Source organism: Coturnix japonica, chromosome 2, assembly GCF_001577835.2.
Source record: "Coturnix japonica isolate 7356 chromosome 2, Coturnix japonica 2.1, whole genome shotgun sequence".
NCBI lineage: Eukaryota > Metazoa > Chordata > Aves > Galliformes > Phasianidae > Coturnix > Coturnix japonica.
Window position 1 is genome coordinate 21,482,956 of NC_029517.1, and position 12,029 is coordinate 21,494,984.

The 12,029-nt window shown below is 44.0% G+C and overlaps 1 protein-coding gene across 1 annotated transcript in view; it reads left to right on the forward strand.

Annotated features, from left to right (window-relative positions):
* Positions 1-4,041: 4,041 nt before the first annotated feature.
* The window catches only part of COL1A2 (collagen type I alpha 2 chain), a 35,515-nt gene continuing 27,527 nt past the window's right edge, over positions 4,042-12,029 (forward strand). Inside the window, exons 1-6 of the mRNA XM_015853543.1 lie at positions 4,042-4,285; positions 6,146-6,156; positions 6,765-6,782; positions 7,426-7,461; positions 9,029-9,112; positions 10,436-10,492. Of these exons, the coding sequence (XP_015709029.1) occupies positions 4,216-4,285; positions 6,146-6,156; positions 6,765-6,782; positions 7,426-7,461; positions 9,029-9,112; positions 10,436-10,492 (276 nt within the window). The 5' untranslated portion in view covers positions 4,042-4,215. The remainder of the gene's footprint in view (positions 4,286-6,145; positions 6,157-6,764; positions 6,783-7,425; positions 7,462-9,028; positions 9,113-10,435; positions 10,493-12,029) is intronic.

The following is a 12,029-nucleotide window of genomic DNA, read 5'->3' on the forward strand; positions in this document are numbered from 1 at the left end:
AAAAGTACCGTCAGCCTCGATATCATTTTGTCTTCTGTTTTTTGATAAGAATAGTGTGTCCATACACCAAAATTCTGATGATAGAAAATGGAATCAGTCAACAAATGATGGTTACAGCAAACAAAAAATCAAAATGTTTATGATACGCCTTAAATACTTATGATATTTTTCAAGCTTCTGAGGCTTGCAGCTATAGTGATCAGTGGCCTGGCTCTGCTACTTCTGAAATTAAGGGGAGTTTCTATTATATCATCTGATCGAAAATGGAATCAGAGCCAGCATAGAGGCTTTTTATAACAGCTGCGTAGGCTCATGCTGGACTGAATGGAATAGAGGTGAAGACCAAATGGTGTTAAAATTGTTTTAAAATTAATTCTCAGTTGTAAATTACTCAAGTATTTAATTATCACATAATTTACAGGATAGTAGTTGGCATTATAAACAAACAGACTGAGCTGATAATGATTTTAAAGTAGTCTATATGTCCTGGATTTTCATAAGCCTGATAAATTGGTTTGGCTGTAGCAAAGATAAACTTGGTCTTCTATAAATATGTGGACTGAACGTTTGTTTTGACCTCCTCAATTCCTAATTATGTCATCTTTGAGAAACAATAGGGAAAAAACCCAGAACTTAGGAAGCTCAGTGACAGTGAGTGCAGAAGTCATCTATTAGAGGAGGACAACAAGATATTTTGGTTACAGTGAAGCAGCTTTGAGTAATCCTGGTTTTTGTCTCACCTTAAGTATAATTGGAAAAAAATTCTATTAAATTTGTCCAGTGATCTCTTTAATAAGCAATCCTACATGGGCTGCTGAGGTGCAACTCTTTATTCTCTGCCTACAAGCAGCACCTTCCTGAGAATCCGTGAGCATTGCTGCTGCTGAAAGCAATAAATGATGATTTAACTGTTCACATCACCCAGGGAACAGGAATTAAAGGCAGCAGCTGCTATAGCTGTTCATGTAGAACCTGTTTATTTCTCATTAAAAATCAATTTGATGGACTATTCTCCAAAGCCATTTTAAATGATTCTAAAAGATGATTAGATGATTCTAAAAGAACTCTCTTAAAATATCCAGGAAATCAATGGCTACAGGATATTTGCACAAAGAACAGCATTCCTGCTTTCATACCTTCAAGTGGCACTGCATAGACTCCTTCTAAATGCTCATCCATGTACAGGTCCAAGTAATGACTGTGCCGTGCTCTTAGATCTCTGAATATCTTCAGCTGCACAAGAGGATGGTGTCCTGCTTTGTTACTTATCTTTTATTGCTACTTAGTTGGACACGTATCCATTATCTGAACGAATGTGTGAAGCTTTGTGTTGGAATAGATGCAAAGAAACTAAACACTAATTGCAGCACCCACAATTGTGTGAGTGTCCATTCATATCAGTATGACAAAAAGTGGGTTCTGAGAGAGCCTAAAAAGATGCAGATTCTTTCTCTGAGCTCTGGCAGCACTCCATGTGTTCCTGTAAGATAGTACTATCCAAAGAGTATGAAACTGTTCAGATGGATGGATGGCTAATAAATTCGGAAAGGGTACTCAGGGCAAATGCTTCCCAGTGTATGTATTGGAAACAGCTATAGCCTTCAGAACTTTAGGTCTGCATAGATATATCTTCTTATAAAATGTTCTAAGTAACAAGAAACAAATCTGCTTTGACATTACCTGGAGAGTCATTTCTTTCAAAGCTTGACTAAATGAGATAAAATGAGTTTCCTCTATTTCCCTTTCTATTTTTTTCTCCAAAAATAAGGAAAAACACTATGGATGTGTGTTAGATTAGAAAACGTTCAAAGGTTCCATAGGTTGTGAAGGTCCGCCGCTGTCATGTCAAAATTGCCAGTCCTATGGAACTTCACTTATGCTTTTTCAGCATAGGATACCTACAGTCATGGGGAAAGAGCCACACCACTGAATTATACTTCTGTATCTCCAACTCCTTTTTTCTTTCTTCTAAGCAAGGGCATCACTAACTATGTGCTCCAATCCTGAAATGGTTGTAGCATGCCAAAAATGTATCTCTTGAAGTCTAGGAAGCTGTAATTGATCGTATCAACAGCATTTGTGCATTGCTGAGCTTCTGGTTATATCCCTCTCTCAGCCTTTTGCTTTGTGGTAGAAGAATAATTGAAATTCCATGTCTTTGAGGGTGTTTTTTTTTTTCCAAGGTGGAGAGAGGGAGATGTCTTTTCTGTGTGAAATTTGAGGGGAAGGATGGAGGGAAATGGTGGTTTACTTTGGTTTGATTAGGATACGCGTCCATGAGAACCTCCGTACCTCCAGAGAATTCTATTAGAAGAGAAGGGCTATTGTTTCTTGAAAATATGTATTTAGGTAGGCAAGCAGTAGCTACTTGACATTATATATACTGTTAGAACAGTTTTCATCACAAAATGCTCTGAATATCATTATAAGCAGGCAATGAACGTCTCCCTGATGCAACAGAGACAGAATTCGTTGGACCAAATGAAGAAAAACTGTGGCTATAGAGTTAAATAATTGATTTTAAGGGACAAGACTGAAGAAAAAAACCCTGCTATTCTCTGGAAACGGAGGAGTCAGAAAACAGTCATTCTTGGACACAAGCTGCAGCACTTTGAGTCTAATTTCAATCATTATTTCAAGTTATTTGAAGCCTACTGAGTAGCTTTAGATTTACTTGAACTTTGAAGAAGTTCACTTTGCTGCCCAGATCAGTTTTAAATCAAATAGGATGTAAGTGGTTACAGTTCACACCAATGAAACAATCTCGAAGAGTTCTGTTCAAGCGGCGCAGTTTTATTGCTGCTTTTGTTTCGCCATCCGCTACGCTCCCACTTTGTGGTCAGACATTCTTCGTTAGATCCCCTTTTACTAATGCTGCGTTTTAGCCTCACCGCAGGGCTCCATTCAGCCGGGCACCCTCCCGGATGGGCTGCGAGACCCACCCGTCCATCCGCGAGCACCGCAGCCCGTCGCGGCTCGCTGAAGCATCTGAGCTGGATCCGCCCGCACGGCTACCCACACCCGCGGGGTGGGGCTGGGGGAGGGAAGCGGACCGTCACGCCCTCCTCGCCCCCTCCGCCACGGAGAGGGGCCCTCTCCGACCCGGGACTCCCCTCAAGGCTCGGAAGGGCCGGCTGCCCGCCTTGGCACCGACGGGCACGGCACCACGTCAGCTCGCCTGGGCCGCGGGGCCGGGATGGGCGACCCCAAGTGATGCAGCCCGTCGGCGGTGGGGGGGAATAGGGGGGTTGCTGTCCCGGCGCGGTGAGGGCAGTTCCTCCCGTCTGTCCTGCGAGCCGCGGGGCGGCCTGTGCGGCCCCCCAGCCCGGAAGGCAGAACCAGACGTGGCGAGATCCCCTCGGCTGACTGCCGGGCGCGCAGGGGGGCTGCGGGGCGCCATCCCTCCTCCGACACCACCGTGGCCGAGGGGGGTGCGCTGGGGACGGTGGGGCATCAGAGGATGCCCCGGGTCGCGCTCTGCGAGGCCGGGAGGGGGAACGCGCGGCTCCGTACACGGACGGACCTCCGTGAGGAGGGCGAGCCGCGACGGGAAGGGCCGAGCTGCCGTAGGGAGCACGTGGCGCTGCCCTCGGTAGGGCGCTATGAGGGCTCGGGCAGGGGGTGCAGCCCTCGCCCGGTTCCTGCCCCAGGCCCTGGACAGCTCCCGCTCTGACAGCCCTCGGAGCGCCCTCCAGGCTCAGCCCGCCGCCCGGAGAGGCCAACAAAGCAGGGCGAGGGGCGGGGAACGTCTGAAAAAAAAAAAAATAAGAAATCAGACGGCGAGTCAGATTTTCCTCCAGAAAAGCCTCAAAGTGTCCACGTCCTCAAAGCATGGAACCAATTTAGCGCCGCCGCCGCCGCCTCCTTCCTCCCTCCCTTCCTCCCTCCTTCTCCCCCCCCTCATCCCCCCCAGACCCCGCAGCCGAACATTGCCGGGATGGGGCCGGGGGGCACGTGATAGAGCTGAGAGCCGTGCGGGCCCCGCGGCCGCCGAGCGCCCATTGGCTGCAGCACCGGCGGTGCCTCGTAGCAGCGGGATCCTCCTGCGGTATAAGTAGGGCGGAGCGGGGCTTGATTAATTTAGCATCCCGGGCAGCAGGTTTCTGCTAAGTTTGGAGTTACTCCTCGCGACTGTATGCCTGCGTCCTGCAGGTAATAGCCAAGCACGTCCGGGGGCTCTGCAACACAAGGAGTCTGCATGTCTAGCAAGTAGACATGCTCAGCTTTGTGGATACGCGGATTTTGTTGCTGCTCGCAGTAACTTCATACCTAGCAACAAGCCAACGTAAGTGCTTTCCGCTTGTTCGTGTCATGGGTGGCGGCAGGGGGTGGCTGTCCCGCTCTGCGCGCTCCGGAGACCTTCTCTAAAGCTGCCACCTCCGTCTCAGAGCGGCGCCTCTAGTTCAGAACTACCAACGGATGGCAAAAGGCCAAGGGGATAAACCCCCCCAACCCCCCTCCAACAACAAAAAAGAAAGAATCAGAAGATGCTCTCGCATCCCAAGGAGACCGCAAAGCCCTATTTCAGGTGCAAAGGCATAAAGTCCCGGAGCAAAGTGCTGGCCAGCAGCGCGTCCGGATGCACCCACTCCACGCTGCCCGGACCGGGCGCGGCTCTCCCCGTCCATCCGCCGCTTTGTGCCGCTCCGCCGCGCACCGCGGCGCCGCCTGCCGGCCGGCTCCCATGGACGGGGGCCCACGCCGCCCTCGGGGGTCTCCTGAGAGGGGCAGGCGTTACGAGGCAGGATAGGAACGGACGAGCAGGGATATCGGCTCTAGAGGGAGATTTTAAAGGGTTCCAATCCCTGGCGTGAGGATTTGGTCCTCCAGCTCTTTGCTGTGGGAGAGGTGCAGTCCCTTCCGCACGTACGGTGATAGGAAAGAGTCGCCCCCCAACACGCGTGTCCGGGGGAGAAGCGTTCATCTTCCCCTGCCTTTCGCCGTGTAGCACTCGGGGAAGCGCTACCCCAACCGCCCCCGCTTCGAAGAAACTGCTTTGCGAGCGGGGCTGGCTGCTTTACCCCGACGTGTCTCCCACCGAGCTGCCCGCGACGCCGGGGCTGCCCCGAGCCGTGGGCTGCCCCGTGGCCGAATCCCGAGAACCGCGGCAGGAGACCCCGGTTGAAACCCAGCAGGATGAGGGCCGCCCCCGGCCCCTCTCCTCCCTCTGGTGACGGGCGCCGGTCGGAGCGCCGGAGCCCTTTGGGAGCCCTTTGGTCCCCCCCCTGTGCCACCATCATCTGAAAGCAGCCCCTTTTTACATTTTATGTTGAGTTGCTTTAGGCAATCTGTAATCTGCCGTAGTTCTGCTTAGTATCATTCTGAGCTTCGGTATTGCCTTTGTTTTCTGCATGAACCATTGAAATTTACTGTACTAATACATTGCTCAAGTGACACTTTGTGTGGGGGAGGAATCCCAGAAAGCAGTGAGCAACGAGTCAGGTTACTGGCACTGAAATGTGGTGTGAAGCATTTCTAAGCTTCAGCCAAAACAGACCATTTGCTGCTTGAAATGTGGAAAACAGACAGTGGAAATCATTTCCTCCAGCTATAATTAGCAAAAGCCTTCCTCATAGCAAATAGCATACAAAGAAAGTTGCCTTCCATTTGGTGGGTGACAGCTTCAGATAGTTCTCTGCTCTACTCAAAGGCGTTTTACAGGAAATGGTGGAAATAGACATTCTTAAACATTCTTCATGAGAGTGAGGGGGGCCGCTTATATTAAAAGTTAAAGTTACCCCTTCCAATTGATATCTTCATGTCATCTCTGGGTTGATTCAGCTGTTGCATGCATGCATGAAAATATATATGTGGTTGTTTTGGTTTTTTTTTTGGGGGGGGGGGGGGGGGAGTGGGTGGTTGCTTGAGATACGTATTTTTAAGCACATTAAAAGGAGGATTACTGAAAATATGGCTTGAGCTACTTTAATCTCATTTAAAGATCTATTTTGATTTGGGAAAATATCACAATCATGGCTGTGGGTTCACACAGTTTGAGAGAATGGCATTGAGAGGAAGAGATTCCATTAAGAAAGTTGACAAAAATCATGTTTTTGTTTAAAAACATTGAAATGTAAACCTTATAAAGCAGTGGGATCCACGCTCTAATTATCTCTTTTCTTTTTTCTTTCCCTTCCTTCTGCAGATGTGAGTGAGGTCAGTATGATTATTTTTTAATCTAATATCTAACATTCAACTTCCGTTAAGAAGCTGGACTACCTTGTTGGGGCAGTATTGCGTAGTAACCCTAGTTCCCAAGGTGGCCCTGGGAAGATACCAGTCCTGAAGGGACTGCCTGGAAATGAATGTACCCACCCCAATTTCTGCAGTGGGCTGGCCTTTTTGTGGGACTGCCTTCATAGGTGTAAAGACCATGAGGAGAAATAACAGAGCAGTGGTGTTCGAACATCATACCTGGCAGTTTGGGGTGGAGAAGGCCAGTCTTCCAGGCTAAATTTCACTGCACGGAAGGATTATGAGAGAACTCAGGTGTGATTTCCATTTATGTTATATTTGTAGGCTATAGTAAGTATAAAATAGCCATCCTTCAACAGAAGATTCTAATGTAGGTACATGTATCTTTACTATATAATAAACTCTTAACCTTGCTAGTAATTTAAAAAGCATAGGGCATACTTAAATATAGGGTACTGACAGAAATTGTAGGGTTGGGAGGAGATGAATTTAAGTTTGTATATTCTATTTTATTTTAAAAAGGGATAATTTATACCTTTATTTCTAATTCTCTGCCTTATCTCTTCCAGGCATCTGCAGGGCGGAAGGTAAGCAGCTTCATTTTTCTTGTGTGGAGATGTAGATAACATCAAATGTTCCTGAGCAGAGTGATACTTTGTGGAACGCTGGATGACTAAATTGGCTAAAGTCATTATTTCCCAGTGCTCAATGAGATGAGTAAGAAGTAAAAAGCAGGGAACAATGGGCACAATAACTTAGCAAAATGGTAAATGCAAGTTTTGGATTTAAGCTGCTTTATTTAAGAGCAGAACTAAGCAAACAAAGAACCCAACTGCATCAAGAAAGGATTCTTGTTCAACAGGAGTTCCTTTGGAAGGGTTTCATGAACCGAGCAGTACAGCAGTACCCATACAGATCCAAAAGGCTGATTTGACAACCAATTTATTTTGAAAAGTCTCTGTTGTTAGATAGCAGACAATTATTTAGTAGAGAATAAAACAAACAGTGCCAGTGCTTCTGTGCAATGATACTTTAACTGATACAGTGATGATCTGTTTCTAGTAGCATATTGAAGTCAAAGATATACTGTGGAAAATAAGTGTAGGATCTGTCTGTTCAGTCTTCTTTCTCTGTTTTCATGTACACTGATGATTCTTCGTGTATCTCTTTCCCTGTATGGTCCTGGAAAATTTCCATGGTAACTGATTAAGTTCTATTTTCTTCCAACAGGGCCCTAGAGGAGACAAAGGGCCACAGGGAGAAAGGGTAAGGAAGTAGACTGACATTCATTTATTTGTGATCTTTGAACAGTTGTTGGTAGATCAGTAGGAATAAGTTAAGTTGAGCTATTCATGAGTTTAATGTTTTAAGTTTAAAACAGTTTAACTTAAAAAAGTTTTACTTGTAGAAGCTTGCAAGAACGATTCATTAAAAAGAAATCAAATTATCTAGGTATCATTGCTAATCCTGGCAATACCTCACCAACTTTACTATGGTTATTGTACCTGATCAGATGTGATTCATTTCTGAGAGCAGCCTAGCAGTTCAAGTGGTGCTTTTAAACACTTTTTTTCCAACTGCACATGGTAGAGATAGTGCATGAAAGTGCAGAAGAGAAAGTTGTCACGTACAGATGCAGTCTTTGAACAGGATAGTATAAAGAGTAGCTCTTTGCGTAAAACCCAAGTAGCTAAAGATCATTCTTTGAGGAACATTCAATACCTGTATCCCAAAGGTAGCTTGGAGAAGCTCTCCTGTTGATAGCTATTGATGGATGCAGGTATTATACTGTTAACAGTTTCTGTAGATGTAGCCATAGATGAAAGTGTTTGGATACCCTGATTGTGATGTCCGTTCATATTGCCGATACCTGCTTTTCTAATTTGCTTCTGCATCAGTGCTACTTGTTGTGAAGTTGGGTTCTGAAATTCATGTCCTTATCTGAGTAATGTGCAGTCATGTACTTTTTTGGTATCATCTTCTGAAAATGAAAATGCCTGTTACTGATAGGATGCTATTTAAAGTTTCTTAGGTCTTAGCATGATGACAAACACAGTAACAAGTACTAGGTAGAATGTATCTATATGGTCAGCTGGATATTTGCTTTGGACTACCACTGATTAAATCTGTTTAATGCGATGTGATACATACTTTGTTCTGAAGACATTAAGCCTAATTCTGCTCCTTTTGAAATCTGACATTTTAGATATGGATTTTTATCTAGATCAAGTCATCTTAAATACTGTGATAGTGAATCGTGACTGGCTTTGTGTGCTGAGGGTAATACAGTGTAAAGGCAAATATGCTGGACCAAATACATGTCATTTCAAGTTGTAGGAGTGGTTATGGCAGAGTGGTATTATCAAAAGCATGTTCTGTTGTGACTGGATTTGCAGTCTTAGCAGCAAATAATCCGAACTGGCATTTGACTTGTTCTGGATCTTTTTAGGGCTGACCTGCGAACACTCAGTTTGTCAGGGAATTTTTTTAGCTCTCACTGCCAGTGTCTGACAGGCTGTGTGGGTCCACGTGGGTAACCTGGTCTTCATGGGTCCAGGCTTTCGTTGCCTCTCAGTCTGGAGATTAGTAGCACAGGTCCAATATTACCCATATAAATCTTCTGCAAAAATGGTACTACTGTGTATATCTGAAATGAGGAGTGGCAAGGCAGTATAAACTCAGGCTATGCTTATTTTCTGATGTTAGTCATATATTGAGATTGTGCATATAGCAGTGCTATAGTATGTGCTGTAGGTCCCTGATTGTCTTACCACTGCTGAGGCTTCATGAACTACTTATAATGTTCACTTTACAATCCTTGTTTTCTCTCTAGGGTCCACCAGGTCCACCAGGCAGGGATGGTGAAGATGGTCCAGCAGGTCCTCCAGGGCCCCCTGGTCCTCCAGGTCTTGGCGGAGTAAGACATCCAAACTTTTTATTACTGAAACTGATAATCTTTGCTTTGTGACAACTAAAGACTAAATACATATTTAGTGGGGAACACTGACACTAAACTGGAGACTAAAGGAAGCAGTCTTGTGTGATTGGCATTAGGTTAGTGGTCTGAGTTACAGTGGGATTCTCCTTAGGATCCGTATCTTCCTCAACAACTTCTAAATTCAACAGAGTCTTATGCATAGGAGCAAATCAACCTTGTTCATCAGCATTAGATTTGTGCCGCCATAATGTGTTATGAGTTATGAGTCATCTCAGTGAAGCATGTGCTGCTAAATTGGATGGGCTGTTGTGTTTAAGTGAAAACAACTGTACTGGAACCTGAACTGTAACCTGGAGAAAAATACCCTTAATACTAAAAGTCCATACTTAGAAGTCAGCACCTGTCTTCCTTTAGAATATTTTGTCTCTATCTGTATTAATACTGAAGAACATGAAGTGGACAGATATACTTACGTCTTCTGCCAAGGTGTCCATCATGTATGCTCTGAAGAGTGCTGTCTTTAACTCTTTGCTTGACATTGGGCAGAGAGCGTGAAGACAGTGGTTCTTTTTGAGTGTTATAAATCCTCCTGCATGGAAGAATACACTCACCATCAGTGTGAATAGCTAAAAGTTATTTTTGTATTAGCTGACCCCAACTGTTTTTATTAGTTTTTCTTGTTTTGTTTTATTAGCATATTAAAATAAGCAAGAAAAGGATTTTAAATCATGTTGCATGACTTTTTTCAATTTTAGTGAAGAAGGCTAGATGTGTATTTGTCTATAAGGCTTTCACTGATTAAAAGATTAAAGAAAAATCCAGTGCAGTGTTTCTAAGCCTGCATGGTCTACAGATCTCACTGAAGCTGATGGGCCCACTTCATCTAACAGTCTGTCAGAGTGGGCTATAAACTTTACTTAAATAATGTGGGAAAAAAATACGCATAACTTTTGTCATTGGAAATTACACAGAATTATTTATGAGATTCAAGGATATTTTCAATTTTTTAATGGGCATTGAGCCTATGTACTTTGTTTTCAGTTCAATCTATTTCAGGGCCTGCGTGTCACTACTGGGTAGATAGTTGAGGGCCTTCCTACTGAAATCAAGTCTTCCTAGAAACAGTATAGAAACAGTAGTATTTATTTTATGTAATAGGGTCATGTTTACTGAGATTTAAGTTTGTTGCTTCAATATATTGTCTAGCAAATGAGACAGTGGATACGTGTCAAATGTGGATTATCAGTGCTTTCTAACGTAAGAATTGTAGTAACTTTTATTTCAAATTTTTGTCATCTACAGAATTTTGCTGCTCAATATGATCCATCTAAAGCGGCTGACTTTGGCCCTGGACCTATGGCAAGTATATGTTTTAACACTTGGTAACTTGCATAAACATGTTTAAGTCTATTCCAGTTGTGTTAACTCCAAGCGCTTGGATAGGGAGCTAGGAGATATGGTTTATGGGTTTCCTCTAGGTATGGTAAAGGGAGGACGGTTGGACTAGCTGGTCCTTTACAACCTTGTGATTCTATGATTCTATGATTTTGATCATGTATGTAGAGTCAGGTTGTAAACTTATCCCTAGATAGAGCACAACATGAAGTGTATGATAACAGCCTTAGGCCTGTGTCCTCAACTTGAATATGGCACTACTGTGTCTCATCTCACTTTTATGAATCAGTGGATATCATAATCTGATGTCAGATAGCACATCTACTGTGATTCAGTGTACCTGTGCTGTGACAGAAGAAGGCTGTTTTAGGAATTAGGTTAATTATAGAGATACTGACTGCAGGAGACATTTATCTAGAAAGTAACTCAATATCTCAGGTACAGTCGGTGACCATTTTTTCTCCCAGAGGCAGGGAGACAGAGACAAGGAGGTTTAGGTTGGATATTAGGAGGAAGTTTTTCCACACAGAGGGTGGTGACGCACTGGAACAGGTTGCCCAAGGAGGTTGTGGATGCCCCATCCCTGGAGGCATTCAAGGCCAGGCTGGTTGTGGCTCTGGGCAGCCTGGTCTGGTGGTTGGTGACCCTGCACATATCAGGGGGGTTGAAAATGGATGATCTGATTGAGCTTCTTTTCAACCCAGACCATTCTATGGTTCTATGATGATTCTATGATTCTGAGCAATTGAAAGTTAGCACTTGCTATCTAGAATCTATGAGTCTATGGTTCTATGACTTGCTACTGCAAGGATATTCTGAGGAGGAATCTTTGCCAATCACTGTATATGATGTTGACATCTAAAAAGTCTACTTCCTCCTTACACAAATTTCTAACCCTTGTTGATGTTAACAAGCATTTTTCAGTGCATGTAGATAGCAAAGTTACAAGATAAGTTCACCTATCTCAATAACATAGAGAGAGCCTGATGGGTGGGTGAATAGCATGATAAAAGCTGCCCAGGATTGTTCTGGGTCAAGTATTTACTACTGTTCCCCAAAATATTATAATTAATTGTTGAAAATATGTTGACATGCATTTAGATAATGACTATGGGAATGTGAGATAATTTTTAATCAAGCTTGGCCTTTGATGTCTGACAGTAAAATAGATGACTACTTATTTGGGGTGTAACAACTCTAAGCTCTAATTTTTTACTCAGTGAGGGTTCACCAACAGAAAAAGTAGTAAATTCTACCTCCTATGAGGATTTTTTCAAGTGACAGGAAAGTGTGAGAGACTGGGAAAGCAGAAAAGAAAGGAAACCAATTATGGAATGTAGCTTGTGAAGGGATTCAATGGGCTTATGCAGTATAAATGATTCAAATTGCTCAGAAACAAATCTGAATTAGCTTCTTGACTAGAATTAGTATATGTTAATATACATAGCATTTTACTGCATTCACTTTCCAAAAGGTCTGAGCCTCCCAGTTTCTAGTAACA